The sequence below is a fragment of the Ambystoma mexicanum genome, chromosome 1q (assembly GCF_040938575.1).
Source record: "Ambystoma mexicanum isolate Mex_15411 chromosome 1q, UKY_AmexF1_1, whole genome shotgun sequence".
Taxonomy (NCBI): Eukaryota; Metazoa; Chordata; class Amphibia; order Caudata; family Ambystomatidae; genus Ambystoma; species Ambystoma mexicanum.
The window spans coordinates 938617908-938639481 of NC_090922.1; the positions used below are offsets into that span (position 1 = coordinate 938617908).

The 21574-nt window shown below is 44.6% G+C and overlaps 1 protein-coding gene across 3 annotated transcripts in view; it reads right to left on the minus strand.

Annotated features, from left to right (window-relative positions):
• PRKACB (protein kinase cAMP-activated catalytic subunit beta) overlaps positions 1–21574 on the minus strand; it is a 1065959-nt gene that overhangs the window by 341149 nt on the left and 703236 nt on the right. For all 3 annotated transcript variants that reach the window (XM_069641606.1, XM_069641607.1, XM_069641608.1), the window contains exon 7: positions 16484–16579. In XM_069641606.1, the coding sequence (XP_069497707.1) occupies positions 16484–16579 (96 nt within the window). The remainder of the gene's footprint in view (positions 1–16483; positions 16580–21574) is intronic.

A 21574-nucleotide genomic window follows, 5' to 3' on the forward strand; every position in this document is an offset into this window, starting at 1 on the left:
GCTGCTCCTTGTAGGCCTCCTTCATGGCCGTAACCATCCACCGTGTAATAGAGGCCTTGGATGCCTGATACCCAGGCCTGGATCCCCCAAAGGTGACAAACCTTGGTCCTGTCCAGATAGAATTTCAGAGCGCCTCTTCCATCCAGACAGTGCAAGACTCTCAGCCTCATCCCTGGGGTCAGCAAAAAAAGTTGGTAAGACTATTTCCCCGTTTAGATGGAAAGCAGAGGGTACCGGAGGCAGAAACGCGGGGTGTGTTAGCAGGACCACCTTATCCCTGTGAAAAGTGGTATAGGGTTTTGAGGCCACCAGGGCCTGGATCTCGTTGACTCTGCGGGTAGAGGTGAGGCGCACTAACAAAGCAGTTTTAAATTAATGGTGACCAGCCTGATGTCCACAGACACCATTGGCTTGAAGGGCTTGTGCGCCAAGGCGCCCAACTTCACATTGAGGTTCCACACGGGGTGTGGCTTCTTGATGGGTGGGTAGAGCCTGGACAGGCATGCCAAATGTCTCCTATCGGGTTGAGAGAGGAGACCACCTTCTCCTCTGAATTTCTGTAGGCCCCTATGGCTGCCAGATAGGTGCGGCATGTGTCCACCTGTACAACTGAGTGCGCAAGGTGTGACGAGAAGGAGAGCACATCATCTAGCTTGCACGTAAGAGGCTCAATCTCTATAGAGTCCACCCAATGACAGAACCTAGTCCATGTACTCTTGTATTGGCTCCTGGTAGCACCGCTTCTGGCGCCCTGAATGACTTCCAGATTAGCCTGTGATAGGCTCAGGTGCTTGAGCATGACCTGCTCAGGAACCACGCGGCAAGGGCTAACTTCTGTGGAGTGGGATGGATGACCCTGCCCCCCCTGCTGGGCCAGAAGATGAGCTGGCCCCATCGGAAGGTGAATGGGTGGTCTGTCCGTGAGGAAGTGAAGTTCGGAGGAACGTGGTCTCGCTGGCCACGAAGGCGCTATCAGAAGGATTCTGAGATGACAAGATTCCTTTATCTTGCGGATCACCCTGTGGACCAGGGGTGTGCGAGGGAAGGCATACTCTGTCATGCCGTCCCACAGTATCTGGAATGCGTTGCCCAGGGAGCCGGGCCCTGCCAGGAAGCAAACTGTTATCACTTCCTCTTGTCCCAGGAGGCAAACAGATCCACTCGAGGATGCCCCCCACTTGCTGAAGATCTCCAGCAGCACTTGTTCGTTCAATTGCCACTCGTAATTTTCCACTCAGTGTGTTGAGCCTGTCCGCCTCCAAGTTGGACTCGCCCGGAAGGTGGACGGCTGTGAGGTAGATGTTGTTCTCCAGGGCCTATTCCAACATGCTGACCGCTACGCTGCACAGTGGTGGGGACCTGGTACCCCCCTGCTTGTTGACATAGTACATGCTGGTGGTTTTGTCGGTCTGGATAAGGAAGGTCTTGCCCCCAATGAGCGGAAGGAAAGCTTTGAGCGCTAGCCAGATGGCCTTCAACTCCAGACAGTTGATAAGAGACTTCTGCTCCTGCCGGGTCCAGACTCCATGGGCGCTGCGGCAGTCCAGAGTCGCCCGTAGTGATGGTGACCTGCACCCTAAAGGGCTTGCCCTTCCGCCAGTTGCAGTCCCTGGACCAACATGTGAGGTCCAAGTGAAGAGAAGGGGAGCCCTTCTGCTGATTCCATGAGGCTGCGAAGTGCAGCTGTAATCTCCTCGGCCAGTAGAACCGCTGCCATGATACCTAATAAGTGTTGGTACCACCAGGCCGAGGTCACTGCTCTGGTAAGGAAGTGAGCAGTGGCTCACTTGATGGCCGTGACCTTGTCCTCCGAGAGAAAGACTCTCCCTGAGCTTGTGCCCCGGATGAGGCCCAGGAAGGTCAGGCTCTGCATAGGCTGCAGCTGAGACTTCTTGAGGTTGATCGTAAATCCAGGTCGTGGAGTGTGTTCATTAGTGGATAACCGCCTCCGGAGATCTCACCCTGACGAGCCAGTCATCCAGGTACGGGTAGACGTGATGGCCCTTGGCCCAGAGGAGGGCTGCCACTGCATTCATGAGCCTGGTAAATGCCTTGGGGGCTGAGTTGAGGCACAAGGGTAGCACCTTGTATTGGAAATGGTAGCCCATGATCCTGAAGCGCAGGAAGGAGCGATGTGGTTGCCAAATCGGGATGTGTAGTTAAGCGTCCATCAGGTCCACGGAGCACATCCAGTCTCCCCTGTCTAGTGTCTCCGCAATGAGTGCTGGCGTAACATCTTTTAAGAGGGAGGGAGTGGTTGGGGGTGGATAGGTACAACACAACTCAGGCCAGCCTGGTTCGCCTTTTGTATGGTGAACATCCTGGAATAGAAGCCCAAAGAGGGAGGAACCGGTAGGCGGTACCCAGAGGACACTACAGAGAGGATCCTGGTGTCCGAGGTGTTCTGGCACCAAAAATGCCTGTGAGCCCCCCACCAGAGCCACCTGGACCCGAAAGGACCTGTGATGCTTTTTCCCTCTGAGGCTGCTGGTGAGGAGGGGGACTGGAAAAAGCCCTTGTCCCCCACCCTTTTTTTATTTGCACCGGTGCTGACTCGGAGAATGGTCAGGCTGCCTCACCTCTGTTCCTGGAAGCCCTGGAACCCGATGAATGTCCGCTCTTTATCAGAGCGTTGATGCGACTAAGTGTGCGCATTGGGCGTGGCCTTCATTAGGATAAAGACTTTGCAGTTTGCGAGCTGCTCTTTTTATCCAATTCCTCATCGGTGGTAGAGTGAAAGAGGTCACTGCCCTCGAATGGAAGGTCCAATATGGTTAACAGCTGCCAGCATGGCATCAGCGTGGGATTGACGCAGGTGTAGCGAGGCGTTGTGTAAGAGGATTCAATTCAACACTACAGCTAACTCAATGCCTAGTCTGGGATACTGAATGGAAACCCTTATTGATATATCTTTACGTCCAGTTCATGCGTTCTGGATGACTACCCCTATATAACACCCCTCTCTTGGAATCCCCCTGACCCCACTGAGCCACGAAGTAGTTCTGTTTTGCAAGTTTAAACGGTTTATTTGATAATTTAAACTATATATATCACACTTTATAATAAATTAATAATTGAATATCACACTTAATCTGAGCAGTAATCAATAATGGATAGTCCGGCACTAGCACACTTCTTTATAATCAATGATGAGTGGTTATAGGATGGATACAATAGCAGCAATACTTTTATGGTTTCAAATGGATGCAATGTGGAATGAAATGCAGTACAGAAAATAACTTGATAGGATTTCAGCAAAAGACAATGTAATCACTTTCTTGGACAATTCACCCCCCTCCCCCCCTTAATGCAATGTAAGGAGATGAATAGAATGGGACTCACACAGTTCTTAGAAAAGCAATCAAATAGAATTCAGTTCAATTCCCCCCCAGCAGCTTATACCACAGATAGGAGTTTTGACACACAGGCAAAATGCTTTGAATATGGTGACAATGCAGTGAGAAATATGCTAAAAATGGTTTTAATTCCCTTTAGGAGGTTCAGGGTGAGTGAAATATACTTGGGATGAGTTCAGGCTCACTTTAGCAAGGATCTAGGAGTAACTAGCAGGTTAAACGAATTTTTGGCAAAGGAAAGCAATGAAGCTGCTGTTTTCACACGTGGCTGGATTTTTAACCAAATTGCAAATCGCGGTGATTACGGCAAAAGTATGAGGAGTAGGAGGTTGGTTCCAGTCTTGTTGAAAAGTTGAGATTCGAAGCTTCCAGGGGAAAGTTAAACCAAGTTCCTAGCCCAAACGGTTCCAGAGATACGGACGATTAAATAAAGGTAGTTTTTCGGATTTGAAATTTTAAAAGTTCAAAGCGACAGGTTACAGCTTGCAGCTAGAAAACGACAAGTGACAGCTTTGCAAATGCCAGGTGACAGGAGGCAGTTCTGGTTAGATTAAAATAGATTGAATTATATTATTTTAACTAAGAGATTGGTTCTGCACAGTTCTGCTAGGTACTCACAATATATTTAGAAATAGGCCTCGCCACGGATCTGGTCAGGTTTTCGGACTGGACTCCGGTTCTGGTCTCAGCACTTCACAGTGATCTGAGTCAGCTCTCTGGTTCTGCTAACAGCGGTCTGGGTCACTCTGGATCTCTGGCCTCTGGTTCTGGATACTGCTCTGCTTTCTCTGGGTACAGCACTGCTTCTGGATCTTTCTGCACAGCTTTCTCTGGATACAACACTGCTTTCTGGCAAATGGCAAGAGTTCTTGCAAAGAATTCAAACAGCTCGCCTGGCTGTGAATAGTTAACAATGATTTGAGGCCTGCAAAAGAGGGATTTAGCTTGTAGTTGACCTCTCTGCTACCAATTCTGAAGTAAAGTCTTGGTCTCTGAAGGTGGATAGATTGGAGTCTCTGTGTTGGCTCTCTGGAGGTTGATGGAGGTAAAGTATGGATTTTCCCGGCAGAGCGTCCCGCAGCAGGTGGAATAGAATGTCCCTATCTGTCCTGACTGTCTGCTTTTATGTGTTTTGAAAGTGGGTGGAGAGGCTAGCTTTCTAGGCCCTACCCCTCTCCACTTGTCATTGGCCACTTCCTCCTCTTCCCCTTGATTGGGGGAATGAAATGAAGTGTCATCATGATGAGGTCTGTTTATGATACAGAGAACCCACCCCTGTCAACTTTACACACAATCTATATCTGATCCAAATATATACTTCCCCGATAGACAGTTGTTTGGCATTGCATACACACATCATGCATTTACTGATGGTAGCCCCTGTTCCAATTCTGTCGTTTCTAGGAGCTTGGGTTAAAAAATGGCTACATATTTCACTTTTTGGTCGGGTTACCAATATTGGATTTGTCCCCGCATTTACACAAATGTTCACAAAGCATGCAGGCATTAATTGATGAAGTATCAGACTTTTCACATGCAGACATTTTAAGTAATACCCTCTTAACTGCTAGTTTGCCCCCAGATCATACCACCGGTTCTAAAAACCTCTTAAAATGTGGGCAGAAAAATCACAAGAATTATGGTATCATTTAAATAATTATGACAAGTCCGTACTATGAGTTATTCATCTTTTTCTAAAACCATATTCTAGCTACAGAGGTGTGTTTTTTCAGGTCACATGGTACAGAAACCAGTCTTTCCAATTTCTTCAAGCTCAGCCTCTGTCTCCAGTTTCTCCCCCTCCCAGTTTCTGCCAAGAGAAAGCCACTTGTATGACCCCTGCAATAAACCATCTGCCTGGGTGAAGGGGGTTGCATTGTTCAGAGGAAGCCATTTTTACGACACCCCCAATAAACCATGTGCTTGGGTCCTAGAAGGCCCATTGTTCAAGCTCCTGCAGTCTGTAGGGGCTCCCCTTAATTCAATTATCAGAGAGATGGCATATCCTTAGTGTGGCCAGCAGGAAACAGCCAGGCCTGGGAAGTTACTGTGAATCAAGTTTCACTCCTGATTGGGGTAGTTGCCAGGCAAAATTGGAATCTCTTTAAGCCAGTTTTTAGCTACATGTCATTTCTGTTCCCAGTTTAAATCAAACATACAATTTTCACACATGCAGCTACAATGCTGATTCTAAGTGCAAAACTATGACATTTCAACAGTTACAGACTATGTGACACTCAAAAGTAGGTCACTCAGTTAATTTAAACATTTCGATTTTGGTGGTTTTAATCCAGTTTCAGTTAGGCTGCTGACATGCATAGCTCAGCCAGTTTTGTTATGAACATTGTTTTGGGCTCTTCATCTTCCCAGATTTAGTATGCACACATACTTCATTCTGCCAGATGTCCGCTGGTGTTCAGTGAGATTTTTGGATGTGTTGCAATGTTTGAAAATAGGCATCTTGAGCTGGCATTCAGAGAAACAAAAGGTGATTTTAAAGTGCTTTCTAGCGAACAGGCACTGCTGTTTTTCTCTTTGGCACCCCATTTCACTCATGGCTCTTCTGACCCAGCACACCCGCACCGGGGGGTGGCAAGTCAGGCGACCATTTTGGTGTGCGCACAAACTGCGCGGTTTTCATAGATTCTGGCGCACATGTGGGCTTTTTCGGCCATCTTGGATTTCCTAAGCCCACAGCACCAAATGTTGTAGCATAATAGTCCAAACGTGGGTCAGAACACCCAACAGTTGGAATACAGCTTCTTCCCGTACGCCTCCAAGATCTTCTCCTCCTTGCCTAGCAGTGCCGAGGACGAGGTGGTCGAGGATGACAAGCTTCAAGTAGAGTGATGCTGCAGCAATCACAGAAGAGTGAGGTTGAGGATGAGGATGAGCTGACAGCAAGAGTGAATCCCCCTCCATCTGCCTATATTTGGCATTGAGGCGCCGACTGACAGGCTGGGCCAAGTGTGGCTTGAGCCACCCCTTCTTGGCCAAGGCAACAACGTCCTTCTGCATCAGGATCCCAGTTCTATTAGGGGGACGTAGAGTGAGGACTTTCAACATGTACCTGGTTGACACCAGTCCCACATTTAAACTTGTTCTCCCGCCTGCTCCGCTCCTAGGAGTGGCATCCGATGAGCAGCCATGTTATCTGGCGCAGCAGCCATTTTGTCGAGCTGTGTGCCACGTGCCGAAGTCGTGGTGCTTAGCTCCCTGGGCCCGGCCTCCTCCAAGACTCTTGGCAGTGGAGCATGAGACCTACCCTGCACCTCAGGCCGGGGCCTGGAAGGCGTGTTGCCCTCAGCAGTACTGTCGTTAGTGCTGCATGCAGGCGGCCCCCTCAGACATTTGACCGGTACTAGACCATTGCCCCTCGGGTGTACACCCGGTAAAAGAACCTTGCGGTCCCTCAGCACTGAGCTTGGAAAGATCTGATGACCCCCCTCTGCCGTGAGCTGAACTAGCCTCGGTACGTGTGCTGGTGCAAGAACCAGAAAGGTTCCTTCCGCTCGGGCGTTTCCTTGGGAAGGAGTTGCCCTTACGGGTGCAATGGAAAACCGCGGCCCTCCCCTTGGGCCTCGATCTCGGTCTGACGAGGTCCTTCAAGTCCTCTGGAGGCAACCTTTCGAAGAGCTCCATCCACTGAGCTTGCCAGTTGTTCAATGCGAGTGGAGTAAGTGCGTCGCAAGCGGTACAACCTTTTCAGCTGTGGTTGGGGCGAAGGCAGCGGAGGCAAAGAGCGTCAGGATCGGATGTAGGAAAGAGCCCTGTGCAGGCTGGACACCTGCTGAAGCCCGCTGAAGTCGACATGCGCCGGGGAGGAGCTTGCCGCCGGAGGACCAAGTACCTGATTGACAAAAAGAAGATAAAAAAGATAGAAGAAAGTATCAGGGGAAGAGCGTGTGGTATTACATGGCCGAAGTTAAGCTCAGAAGCGATGGTGAAATCAGCCTGTTCCCGTCGACGAGGAAAAGGGGAATGGGGAGTGGCACAGGTGGGCGGAGTCAGGGGAGCGCATGCTCCCAGGGCCGCACCGTGCGTGCATCTAAATTTAAAGGGGAAGAAGGTTTTTTTCTGGTGAAAAAGGTTCCATCTCCCATCCCTAGCGAGGGACGCCGATGCAGTATGGAGAAAAGGGGACGGGACATAAAAGTAATACGGATTTCACTTTGAAATACTTTGGAAACTTTCTGATCTCTTTTGAATCACCACAACAGCCCACTGTATCTTTTCTGAAATCGCTTCCCTGAAGAAATTGGAACTGGAAGCTATGACTGTTGGGCACTAGGCCCCACACATCTCAGGGCTGGACTTCTTAAGATAGAGGGAACTGATTCTCTATTTGTAAGTGATATCTCTGAAAGTGAATGCATGTGATGTATGGCTTTTAATTTTTTATTAAGTAACATTAGTTTATTCAAAAAGAAAGACAAACTTTACATTACTATCTACAACGTTAGGCATCATGTAACATTGTGACACGTCATATAGTCCCTAATAATTAGATGGTTAACAATAAGGCATCCATGAAATTGATTGCAGCACAAGTCATACGAGTATTGGTGCCTCCCCATCAGGTAGTCACCGGATCCCGCTTCAACATTAGCATCTCTTTTGTCTTGTAGAGATTGAGACGTAGCCTTAGAAACATATCACGATGATAGCGTGAAGGAAATTTGCTGGGAATTACATCAAGATTATGCATTGCAAGTCCAAAATCTTGCGTTGAAGCTAGTTTTTATCCAGCCTCATCGTTCAGGATCAAGTTGTGTTGGCACATTTCTTTGTGTGCAATTTGTGGTATTTAATTGCAATGCGTGCCTGTGATTTTCACCTTCAAGTGTCTTTTAAAATGCCTTATAAATTACTGTATTTTTGTACATCGACCATCTGACTTGAATTACTGCGTGTTGCCCTGTGTGGACTCTCTATAGCCCTAGAACAATCACACTTTTCCTGAGACTAAGCCTTGACTGCTCATCCACCTACCTTGACTGGGTATTGGGTAACCGCTCAGTGTCTTTCCTGTTAACCATGACTCGGGCGCCCTCTAATAGTCTTTCCCACAGGGCTGACTTTAGAAATCCATCTTAACACCGGCTGTCCCTATGCATGGCTCATAATTCTGTACTAATATATGCGAGTATTACCATTCAAGAGCATACGCCAGTTGGCTTTGCCAGTAAAAGGTGACATGCCAAAGTAAGAAAACATGTCTAGATTGACTGCGCCAATGTATGCCATTTTCAACACAACATTGATAATGCTGACAACCCTTGATACTGGTCACACATTACATGCCACCATAAGAAAAGGTATCCAGACCGGCTGCACCAATGTAGGCCAGTCTAGTCAAGTAATAACTCACACCATGCTGGCTTTACCCATAATCCCCAGTAAAAAATGCCATGCCACAAAAAGAAATAAAATGTCTGGCTGCTGCAGCACAAATGTCTCCCACCTCACGAATTCCCCCTGCCCCCCTCCACACACACAACCAAAAACAATCATGCTGACTTTAACCACCTTGAAGGGCACAGGTCTTAAAAATTAAAGTGGGGGACTAACATATGTAATTGCAAGTGATATACAGGAACTGAACAGATGTTAATATGCAAATTTCATTTCATTCCCCAAATGAAATTAAGTGTACCACAAGTGTACCGCTGTTTGGCTGGCTGTAGCAGAGCTCCTGTTTCCTCGCCGGGACCCGGACTGCTGTCCTCAAGAGGAAGCTACCGCTGCATCAAATGCGGTGAAACTGCAGCAAACTATCATCAAGCAAACATTGGATTTGTAACTCTGATGTGAGTTTCGAGTCTCTGTTGGGAATTTGTTGTATCCACTTAACACGCTAACAAATTCTCTGGTTTTCAAAATTGCAGCATCTCTATTGCCTTGCTGGCCCCGATCCCCCCCCCCTCTCCCAGCAAGCCTATAACTACTGTTCACCTAATATGAAGTACACAAGAACGTTGCTTAACATCTATAAATATCAGCGTTGAATGATTTCTTTACCAACCTAGGTAAGTCAACTTGTGTTTGTCTGAAACTGGCTAATAATTGAGGAAATTGATTTTTTTTTAATGAAATCCGAGTGGGTGTGAACTAAGGAGCCATAACTCACATCGGGCCCTTGTGTTCTGAAGTTGCATTTGATTGATGATCGATTTTCTTTGTCCTTAGTAGATAGAATACTGATGAAAGGCATGGGGTGGGGAGGGCTCCTCTCGTTCTCAGCACTATCATGGCATTGGTCAAATGTACTACAATATTGACTGCTTATTAGATTAGCATTCTTTGGGCAGGTTTTCGGTATCTTCAAATTAACTAGTCCCTAAAACTTGTAGTATCACTATCTTATTGTGAAACTGGTGATTGTATACTCCTTTAAAAAGCTTTGTGGGGATATGGTGGCGTTATACAAAGTGGCAGATTATCCAGCTTGACAATTGTTTGAACAATCCAGGCCCAACTGAATTGGCGACACCTATACCACGGTACCTCAGTAATAACTGATTTTCACAATTGGTACAATCAACGCCATATACCTCAACTTGGTGATCGAGATTTCCTGCATAAAAAATGTGTTGGGGTGGAACAAGGTGGCAGGCATACCTAGACTGACAATTGTGCGAATAAGTCTTGGCCTATTTGAATAGGTTGTATCCATAGCATGGTGGGCACCCTAAGAAGCGACAAGACTCGTGAAGTGCAATTGAACAAAAGAGAAATGATCCCCCATAGATCAACCGCTTCTGCGGCTGCCACTACTACCGAGATACGGTCCTCTAGCACAACTTTGATCCATCCAGACCAATTTGATGATAGACCGAATGACTCACAGGTGGGTTGTGATCCAACGAGAAAGTTGGAAAATAATACCGAAGATATTGCGTTGGCCTACAGATGGAGCACGCAACAGGCAGACCTTTATATCCAGCAGAGCTTTCTCAGCATGCAAGAAAAACGTCCACAGATGAGCCCTCTCGTAAATGAATCGAGATTCCTATTAAACCATTATCTGACACTTCTAAGATGGCACTGGCAGTTATGGCCGAATTAGATAAGAGTATGCCTGTCTCTTGGTCCATCCACCCCAAGAGCTGGAGAGTGTGGCATTGAGCACGTACACTTTCATAAGTGTAAACATACCGATGCTAGGTGAACCTCATTATGCGATCTGCAGGTGGTATCACAATCAGTTGAAATCAAGGGTAAAGCCTGTCCATTGGTCATACATAACGATCCAACTTCAAGCCCTGTATTTACTCATGACCAACAGACCTGCTCTAGTCCTGTCCTACCAATCCATCCTCCCCTGTATACACATGAAGCCTCCCACATAGCCTACACATCCAACATGCACTCCTCACAAGATCCACAGAGCTCTGAATTGTCATTCCCAGTATTGACATATATTGTAAACCTCTTAGATAAGGGTCATGATGGAAGCCACTACGTGATTAAAGAAGTAAAATTCAGTCTCCACATATTAGCAAAATTGAATAAAATCGAAAGGGTTTGTGTGTGCCCATGAAACATTCATGGCTTTTAGTGCCGCCAATATTGTAAAATCTTCTGAAGTCATGAAAACACAGAGCTCACAAACTTTCAGCATACCCACGTGTGACAGGTCGACTCAAACGAACACTACTCAGAATTGACAAAGATCCTTTATACTCCCTGGTTGGATGAAAACCATGAAGTACTCATCCAGCTGCGAAACACAGTGAGTCTCAACACTGCGAAAATCAATCAGCTAGAACTGTTAACTAATACTAGTCAAATGTCCTTAGGCTTCGAACACCACAAGCAGGAGCCTCCTGCTCTAGAATCTGACTCTGTAAGGATCCCTATTTCAGACAGTCCTTCAGCCCTTACTGATCTCTTTGACCAGGAAGCAAGAGGAATGGAGGAAAATCATGATGTATTGGAGGATGTTCAATGCACAGGGGGAGGCTATTCACAGAGATATTTTACATTGCCTAGAGAAAAAAGGCAGTTTACAAGAGCCCTCAAGGGAAGAACTATGAGACACTGGCAAAGTCAGCATGGTGGTAAAAAAACAAAATCTTGCTGCCTCTAAAATAAAGAATCATAACTCTCACATAAAAGATGTGTAACCTATCTCAAGAAGATGGGGTGTTTGATTTCAATCAATTGGACGAGGAAAGTAAAGCGGCCCTCGAATTAAAATACCACCTAATCCAGCAAAAACAGACGATAAAAACATCACTAACAAAAACATAATAAAAATAAAAAGGTCTCCCAGAACCTCCTGCTGCTGTTGAAATTGAAACACTGGAGTTAAAATCAGCTGGTGAAGATGCTAGTGACAGTACTTCCTTAACCTTGGTAGATGGTAACTCGATGACTAAACAAACCCACTTAACAATGTTCTATCCACTTACCAAAAGCCTGAAGACGACTGGAGTAACTACTTCAAGGGGCTAGAGGGGGGCATTAAATTCACATACAAGTGTTGCTCCTGTGAAGCTAACTACTCCCCCCAAAGGCAACCTGGCTGACACAAGCAAGCCACTACCGGTCCCACAGTTAGTAGTGGGCAGTCAGACAGACGATACAAGTAAGCAGCCGGTCCCACAGTTAGCAGTGAGAGGTCAGACAGCTAACATGCCTCATTAGAATGGCAGAAGGAAATGCTCCACCACCTCTCCCGGGTAAGGATGGAGCAGGTGAAATCCTTAATGTGGACAGTAGTCCAGAGGATGTCCTCATAATCTACAACACTTTTGTTAATAGATCATTCATATGCTCCAAACGTTTAGGTAAATTCCTGTGTTAAGAATATTAAACACTGAAAATATTGACTGGGTTACTCTAACCCAGCACAATAATACACATATGATTTGTCAGTTTCACATGTCTATTATAACAAGAATGATATGGAATCATAGATCAGACTTTATCCAACTTGGTCTGACTCCTCATATAGTTCCATCTAAAGAAATTGCTACTAAATTCCTTGAGATTAGCAACAAAGAACCCATAGTGGCGACCGGCCCAGTTGCGGTCAACCAATTTATAAACTCTGACAACGTATCTGCTCTAGAGCAACTTACATCTTTATCTTCAGTTATTAAAGACTGGTTGTGGCTTTCCACCCTGGCTAATAGTCTGAAAGCACTTGCTGCCAATACTACTTCCACGTAGCAGCTCTAACTTACAAATAGCGTCATGGAATTCAAGTGGATTCCTCAATTTGAATGCCTGGCTTAAACTCTTCTTTCTACGCTAACCAACCATCGATCATCCTATGCCAGGAAATGATGCTGCAGGAGTTTAATACAAATGGATATACATCCTTCTCAGCAAATGCCAAAAGTGGATTGGTAGGTAGACCTTATGGGGGGCTTTCCATATTAGTTAATAACTCTATGGATGCTATGTCAAAAGTGGTAACAGCACTAGAAGACATCTTGGACATAGAATTGGTGACGTCAGGGACTCTGAATTATATTGGAATCCAGCAAGGAAATTCATCGACCAAATGTTCCTTCAACTAGATCAGATTCTTGAAACAGCTATAGCACATAATCCAGAGTATTGATTCTTAAGGAGGATTTTAACATGAGCTGTAGCCATCTAGACAGCTCGCAAGGTAATTTCATAACCTCCACTGGTGATACTATATCCTATAAGAGAGGGATTAAATGGACCGAACATTTAGCACTTTGGAATATACATTTTTTGTCTTTCAACCCATCAGCATTGCATTATACCTGGCATAGTGGAACGAAAACCTCATGCATTGATTTCTTCGCAGTTACACCTCATTCCATTTTGCAAGCCTGTCAAAACCATTGATCCGGGCATTGGACCATATAATCATCTCCACGTTGATAGACTGAATAGGCCTGTTATTACAGACTGAGCCCAGCTTGCAACTTGTTACAATTGATAGATCAAACATATCTATTCGGTGGACGTCTCATTTACATAATAAATTGATTGACATGATTTCTAAAGAGCTTTCTTGTCACAACTGTGGTCCTAGGACAGGTGTGACTCTTCAACTACACTCGGAAATGCACAACTCAACAAATAGAATGCTGTTAAGACTGACCGACGCTGAATCTAAAAATAGAACCACTCGGGTTCACCACTTCAATCCAGTAGTGAGAGACTTAAAAAAGCTCAAAAATAAAATGCTGCGTGAGCTTAAAAACACTCCACCTACCCACAATAATCTACCTTCAAAGGAAAACACATATATGCTATCTTTACAGGAATAGATCTTGCACTGCTACAAACAACTCCCTCATTATGGAAAATCTAAAAATGGTGAAGAATCCCTGTCGCAATGATAGAAGATCTATTTGGGCACAGCTTAGGAAAGGAGTGTCTACCAAAGGGAATACTCTGGCTACGTCGATTACCGCTGCAAGATGGACAGATTTCTTTTTAGACAAATATTTAATACCTAATATATTTAAAGATGTAAGGGTTAGTACCTATTTGCATCTGAAGAGCAGTGTCCGTCCTTGGACAAATGGTGATGTAGAATGGGCAATTTCGCGCCTTAATCCATCCAGAGAAGCAGGGCCGGATGGCATTCCGGCATGCGTGATAAAACATGCCACGTCTTTTTGGTCTTAGATTCTGAAGACTAAATTTGACAATATTTATCGGTCGAATACGATCCCTAAATCATGGCTAACCTCTATAATAGTTCCAATCTTTAAAAAAGGCAGTCTGACAGATCCAAGCAATTATAGAGCCATTGCCCTTTTAGATGCGTCGGCAAAAGTATTTTCCATCTTAATACTAAAAGAAATTGACCAACACATGAGGTTGCATTGCACTCGGTCACGCTTCCAGATCGAATTCAGGAAACAGATGGGGACGGCCTTGAATGCCACCATCTTGGCACATATCCTTGCCAAGAGCAAGGTAAGTAACACAGGACCTGTATATATGGCTGCGCTTGATCTGTCTTCTGCATTCGATTGCGTGATTCGGTACTTACTATGGAATAAGATGATACAAGCAGGTGTTTCTCAACAATTTCTATTTCTATTAGTTAAACTTCACGAAAATACATCATATTCAATCAGGGCAACTCAAGAAGGGGCTGTAACCCCTCCAATTCCAACTGGGGTAGTGGTTAAACAAGGATGCAACCTAGCAGCGGTCATATTCAATCTTTACCTGTCCGACATAGATAAGATATGGATGCAATCGGTCACCTTCTCAGTCAGATTAGGTAGCCTTCATATACATTGGTTGGCGTTTGCAGACAATAGCCTACTGTTTGATAAGACACCCTACGGCCTCCAGAATTGTTTTTTTTTGCACAATATGCACAAGATAATAACCTCATGTCAAATCCTTCTAAATCTAGGATTATTGTGTTTAATAACTTAAAGAGGAAAATGTTATCACATAAATGGAATCTTGATAGCTCTTGCATTGAGCGAGTACCTTCTGTAAGGGGTATGATCTCTGAGACACATCAGTCACGATGTGGAAAAAGTTCCTCCCCCTCAAAGCAAATTCTGCCATCTCACAAATAAAGGTTATATATAAAAGATTCTACAAATGTTCTTTGCTTCAATTCATAGAATTCTATTCTTTAAAAGTTGAGGCAATTATATTATACGGTTTGGATATTTGTTTGGCAAACATTGTTAACATCTTAGTTCAAGGAAGAATTTGGAAACACACTCAGGCTAGCGAACTCCCTACCCAATCCATTATTACTCCATGAATTCGGATTGATTTCACTGTCAGCAAGATTTAAGTGGAGGCTACTAAACAATTATGCCAAAATGCTATCACCTCCTAGTAATTCCCTATATGAAAATATAGCCACCATTAGCCGAGAAGGGAATATACAATCAATAAAAACATTTTTTCACAATATGAACCAGTTGCTCAATCACATTGATTCAAATCCTAATGATCTCTGCATAAAACCGGCTTTTGTAAAAAAAAAAAAAAAAAAAAAAAAAGAAGTTAAATGAATCCGATTGGTGCAAAACAACAGAAAGTATTGGGAAATATAAGTATTATAAAGAACTAGCCCAATTTACCACTAAAGGAATGCCTTGACAATCATACATCACACGATTCCCATGTGACGGAGCAAGAGAGCAGTATATTGGATTTAAATTAAATCAATAACATATGAATTAATGGATTAAATACTGGGCATGTGCTTCCCAGGATGACCCTTATGCAACCTGTCAATTCTGTAAAGATAACGCACAAAGCGAAACGCTGAAACATCTAGTAATTTATTGTGAATACTTCAACATGCAAAGAAAAGATCACTTTGGCAATCATGACATCGGCCTTACGGAATCTTCACGGGAATTGTTATGGGCGCGGTGTATGTGGGGTACGAATACATCATTAGTGCTATCCTTTACCCGGCTGCTGACGATCATTCACAATGAGCCAAGTCAAAAAGCAAATCTAGAATAAAAACTAGCAACTCACTGGTCATTCTGCTCGCTGGAGTTAACAATCCAATGCGGTCAGGGCAACAACTAAAGTCAGTATTAAGATTTATTTATTCTGTGAATCCTAATCATATCTAATTTATACACGATTTGATGATCAATGTAAGAAATGAAAGCAATGAAAGCAGCATATGTTGTCACATCTTTTAAAAGATATGGAAATGTCAATCAATGTAGTAGAGATTTAAGATCTCATCTCCACTATAACAGTATTGACTGATACATTTTATGTGTATATTTTATGATATGATTTTTTATGCGTGTATGCATCTAGAATTTTATTGTATTAGGTTTTATGTCATTAACTAATGTAACCTGTAGAAAAAGTGTATGTGATTTTGATGAAATCTAAGTTGTAAAAGTTTGACGACAAACCAAACACAACTAATCAAAAAAAGGAGATGCAAATGAAAAGAAGTGTGTCTCTCAGATTATAAAACATACATACCCAAACAAATACACTAGGGGAGCATTTCCTATAATGTTGCTTACAGAGTATAACAAGGTCTGCAGCTAAAAAGCTTTAAAAAGAGAAACAGATGCACAACTTGCAATACTTTTTCTTCATGTAAAAATAGCATACTTTGCTTTAATTGTCCTCAATGCTTACAGTTCTGTATGATTGTGCATTACCTTGCTGAGAATTATTTCGGGTGCTAAATACTCTGGCGTGCCACATAACGTCCATGTTCTACCCTTCACTCTTTTGGCAAAACCAAAATCTGTGACCTAATAGAAAAAATTGAAAAATGTCAGATTTGCAGTGGATAGGCTGTTAGGAACGTACTGATACAAAGTTACAGATATTGACTGTTGCATGTAAAATTATTCTCCTAACTTTGCCAAACTTTTTTTTTTTAAACTTCTCTTTATTGATTTTACAACTGGTAAAACTTCCCCCCCCCCCCCTTCCCACCTCCCTCCCCTCGGCAGCTTGGCGGTCTCTTCAGATCGTTGCATTTGTTTCTCCTTTCCGATTAGTTGCAGTCCAATAGTTTTAATCTTTGTGGTCACTATTGTGCTTTGAAATCTCCCCTCAGGAAAGTTAAGGTATCCGCCAAATAGATGTGAATTTCTGAAAGTCAATGTTCATCGCGTAAGAGGTCCATTCCAGAGAGATCAGTTCCCAAATTTTCCGAACCCATTCTTGTTCGGTGGAATCGCCAGGCTTTTCCATTTCTGGGCTTTGAGGGTCATTGCAGCCAGTGTTAGGAACATCCTTGCCTTACCCCTTCTCCCAGCATCCGTCTCGGTCTCTGTTTGCTTCAACCCTAATAGAACATATTTGGGGTCACCACCTTTCACATCCCCGAAGGCTTGTGCCTGTAGGACCTCCTCCCAAAAAGGCTTAATCTTTGGGCAGTCCCACCAAATGTGTGCCGCCATACCCTCCTCCTCGCAGCCCCTCCAACAGTCCTTAGAAACCTCTGGGTATATGTTATGTAGATGTGCCAGGGTGTAATGCCAACCATAGAAGTATTTGTACCATGCCTTCTGAAGTTGTGCTGCCCTTGCTACCTTCGGTATTATCCTCCAAAGCCTTTCCTAATCTTGAATTGACATCTCCTTCCCTACCAATTTCTCCCAGTGTGCCATGTATGGACACCTCTGTTGGGAGGCTGCCTCACTCAGTTGTCTATATAGCCCCGCTATAAGGCCCTTTGATCTGTCGTTCGTTATTAAATACTTCTGAAATGCTGTTAGTTCGCAGGTAGCGGCCTTTCTGACTACCCCATTCATGACCCAGTGCCTAATCTGAAAATACCTATGTCTCTCCCCCTCCCCAAAGTCCTGTTTACATTCTTGAAAGGATTTCACACTATCCCCTATAAACATATTCCTAATTTTCATACAGCCCCCTCTGACCCATCCCTCAAACGCTCCCCTTTCTAGTCCCGGTGTGACTTTGCCAAACTTTTGAGTTCTTCCAACTGCTGGTTGTTCAGGCTGGATGCCAATTCAATAAGCATTGGTTCGGAGGCCTTTAAATTCCTGTTCTATGAAGTCACAAGTAGGGAGGCCAAACTACTCCATGTAACTGGGACACCACCTTACCAGTCCTGTTTTTCACATTTTACAAAAACTCATACACATGTCTGAGTTCTGTAAGCAACCCTGGTAATCCCTGACAGGCGGCTCACCACTAGTCAGTTAGTTGTACACCAGGAAAAAGTAGAATTAAAGGAAGCAGAAGCTGTGGGGCCCGGGAAACAATATTTTGTATGTGCAAGGTGACTTCTGGGAAATTTGTACCAGGAACTACCCAAAGGCAGGCAGGAATTCAAAGTAGGATATGGTGGGCAGATTGGGAGTAAGGATGAAGTGTGCATGGGGGGGAATTGAATGCAGGCGAATGTTGGAGTCACTGGCGAGGACATGTAGTGAATTGACAATGGCACATGCAAATTTGTTAGACATTCAAAACCCCAGGAATCTTTAGTTAACATTTGCAACAGACAGCAAGTATGACCTTAAGTAAGCATTAAGGAGCACAACGATGTACACATTAGTGAAGTGGGTTCCATGTAATAAAGTTGCTGCAGAAATTGCAGTTTTAAAATCTTTGCGGCAAAAAGGCTGTGCTGTGGCCCCCACAATCCATGTAATGGATGCGGCTGACACCCCTGCAACCCATTACACCGCACAAGGAGAGCAGGGGACACCCCCGCAACTCCCTGTCACCTTGTGTTATAATGGAAACACTTTTACTGGGTCACACCAAAGCCTTTTTGCCGCAATATTTTGTAAAAACTGCCATTTTACTGTGACCATATTACTGGATACCGTGAAGTGCGTGTTATTGTTGGACCATTAACTATCATTTAATGTTGAACTCTGTCTCCATTCAATTAGATAATCTCCATTTTGGAAGCATAACTTATCTCATTAATTCATTGCAAAGTTACAAGGATATGGAAGTTTAGCCATCTCCAGCAAAATAATAGTTTGACTATGCAAATAAAGAACACACACAGATTTGTGGACTGTAGAACACACTTCAGGCCTTTTTATTCTGACAGTGTTAAACATAGCTCTCAGCCAAGTTATAGTTCCAAACCTATAGCAAGGCTAATTCCCTCACACATGACCACCAACTGGGTTTCAAACAACAGAGGAATGGATACCACCCTCCTTAATATCTGAGGAAATATTAAATTCAGCAGACCACAGTAAACCTGCTATACAGATTCTCGTATAACTCACTGCAAGTAATTGAACAGTCGAGCACAACACCCTCCTGCAACATCTGGAGCTCACAATGTGCATCTTTCATTCAGTATTAATATGGCTGACCTCATTCCTTAAAGACAGAATGTCCTGTGCATTAATGTACACCTATTCTCCAGCCCCTATGCCCAATTGTATGTAGTCCAACAAGGGTCTTCCCCCATCCCTGTAGAATATGAATTATTCGGGAACAATTCCAGTTGTCACTTCTAAATAAATGGAAGCCATTCTACGACATCCAGTAAATACTTAAAGGATAGTTCCGGGACTTTTTTTTATTGTCCCTACGGTTCGGCCATGTGTTTTTAAGCATAACTCGGTAGATCGTAGAAAACTTTCCTATGGACCTTACCCGACTTTTCGTCCATTAACGCACTCGAAATCAGCCGCCATTTTGTGATAATCCTATCATTTCCCCCCATCGACCTGGCTCACCTGCTTTTGCGGCACTAAATCAAATCCCCCGCCCCTGAGCCTGACATCAGCACATCAGCAGACGCGTACCGCCCATTTCCCAACGCCAAAGCACGTTTCGTGTCAACAATCGCTGCGCCTCAGCTAATGAAGTGTCGCCATGGAAATGGCAGGACGCCTCTTTCCTCAATAAGTATAAACACACCGTTTCACAACACATAGCAGCAGATTTTCGATTCCATTCCTCTCTCTGTGTTACTTTTAGTATTCTGTGACTCGTTTCTGTGCTCTGGTCAGCTACATTCGCCGCTTCTAGGCCTTGTGAACACCTGTACCATCTCTGTAAATTATTTTACTTTCTTTACCACACAATGGCTACAATAATGCCGTATATGTACGAGCCCGAGTACACCGAGTAAGAACTACTGGAAAGGCAAGCACGCGAAAACGATGGGGATTCGGACGGCAGTTGAGAGGACCAGTCAACGGATGAAGAGCCTGGACCATGTCGCATGGACGGCGTCTCTACCTGGTGCACGTGCAATCGGTGCGAGCTAATGCCAACTGAGGAGGAGAACTGCTGCTGCCGTGAAAATTCCGGGTGCTTGGCCTACATTTCGTAAGGCGAGCCAAGTCCGCAATGCATCACCGAGCTGCCAGAGTTCAGGGAAGCCTGCCTCTCACGGACCGTGTTGAGGATGATGATGGTGCTTATGCACGAACTTCGCGGCACTGTTCGTCCGCGTAATCCGAGTAACGAGTAAGTATACTCTGGTTGTGATGTCAGTGATGCCACTATTTCATGGTCGTCTCCCACATATAAAATTACATCTACATATCATTCGAATGCATGTAAATTGGTTCCATATTGTGCATTTTCTAGATAGAATTTTTTTCAAAGCAGAATGACATTTTTTTACCTGAATCGACAGTGATAAGAAAGTTTTGTCATTTTAATACAGTTTGCATCTTTCATTTTCACAGGTGGTACAGGCTGGTGGCCTATCGTTGCTTCACTTGGTGGCTTCACGGGAGGCTCGGACACCGCGTTCGGAGAGTAATACCTGCCTGTGCGGTACTTGCCATTAGACATTTCCCCAGCGACAGTGGACAATACCGCGGATTTTCCCTAGATGTGCTACAACCGGAACTTTACAATGTGTAATGTTTATTATTTATGTTCAATTGAAATTAAGATCTAAAATAAAACCCAACATATATTTTAACAATGGTTGTTTTGATTTTTTAAATGAATCTAGTGTGTCTCCATTGAATAGTCTTCCTGTGCCTTGTCTTGTCACACCACATGTCTCCGGCCAGCATCCTCCCTCACGCTGGCCGCCCACCTTCAATCCACATAACCGTTGAACCCATATGCAGCAGACATACATATGTTATTTTGCGGGTTGGCATCAAGCCTCCCGGCCTTGCCTCCTCCCCCAAAAATACTTACCACACCACTTTGTTCAAGCGTTGGCAATAAAAGGCCGTTGGATTTTATTGATACAAAACATGGTTATAGGTAAATAATCAATACGGTTGGTCATAATAAATCATCCTTTTGGGCACCGGGTACAGAGATGACCCCCTCTGGCCCGTGCCGCCTTGCCACCACAGGCCAGCCTGCTGCTGACTAACTGCCTAGGCATCCAGGGTCTCCAGGGTGAACTGCACCCATATATTCTCCTGGGAGGGTGAGGTATTTATAAACTCACCCCCCTGCCTTCCATGTACTAGATCCTGCAGCCTGCCTCTTACATGCAGTTAGATGGCCTCTCCTTGGTGAGGCCCCGCGGCAAACGAGTCTTGTCTGCACGACCACCGCCCTAATCCACCCCCCCGCCCTATCAAAGGCAGTTCGCACCGGGGTACTTGCGCTGGCAAGTGGAGCTGTCAGGGAGCGATAAAGGCCAAGAGGTGCCAAAGACCATGTACACTTCAAAGTGGTCTATAGAGCATGGGTTGTTGTTCCTATGTCTACCTCCAGACCCCGTGTCTCCTGGCAAGCATCCCCCCTCACGCTGGACGGCCCCCTGCAAACCGCATAATGCCACGACATACACACGTCATTCATTCACAAAC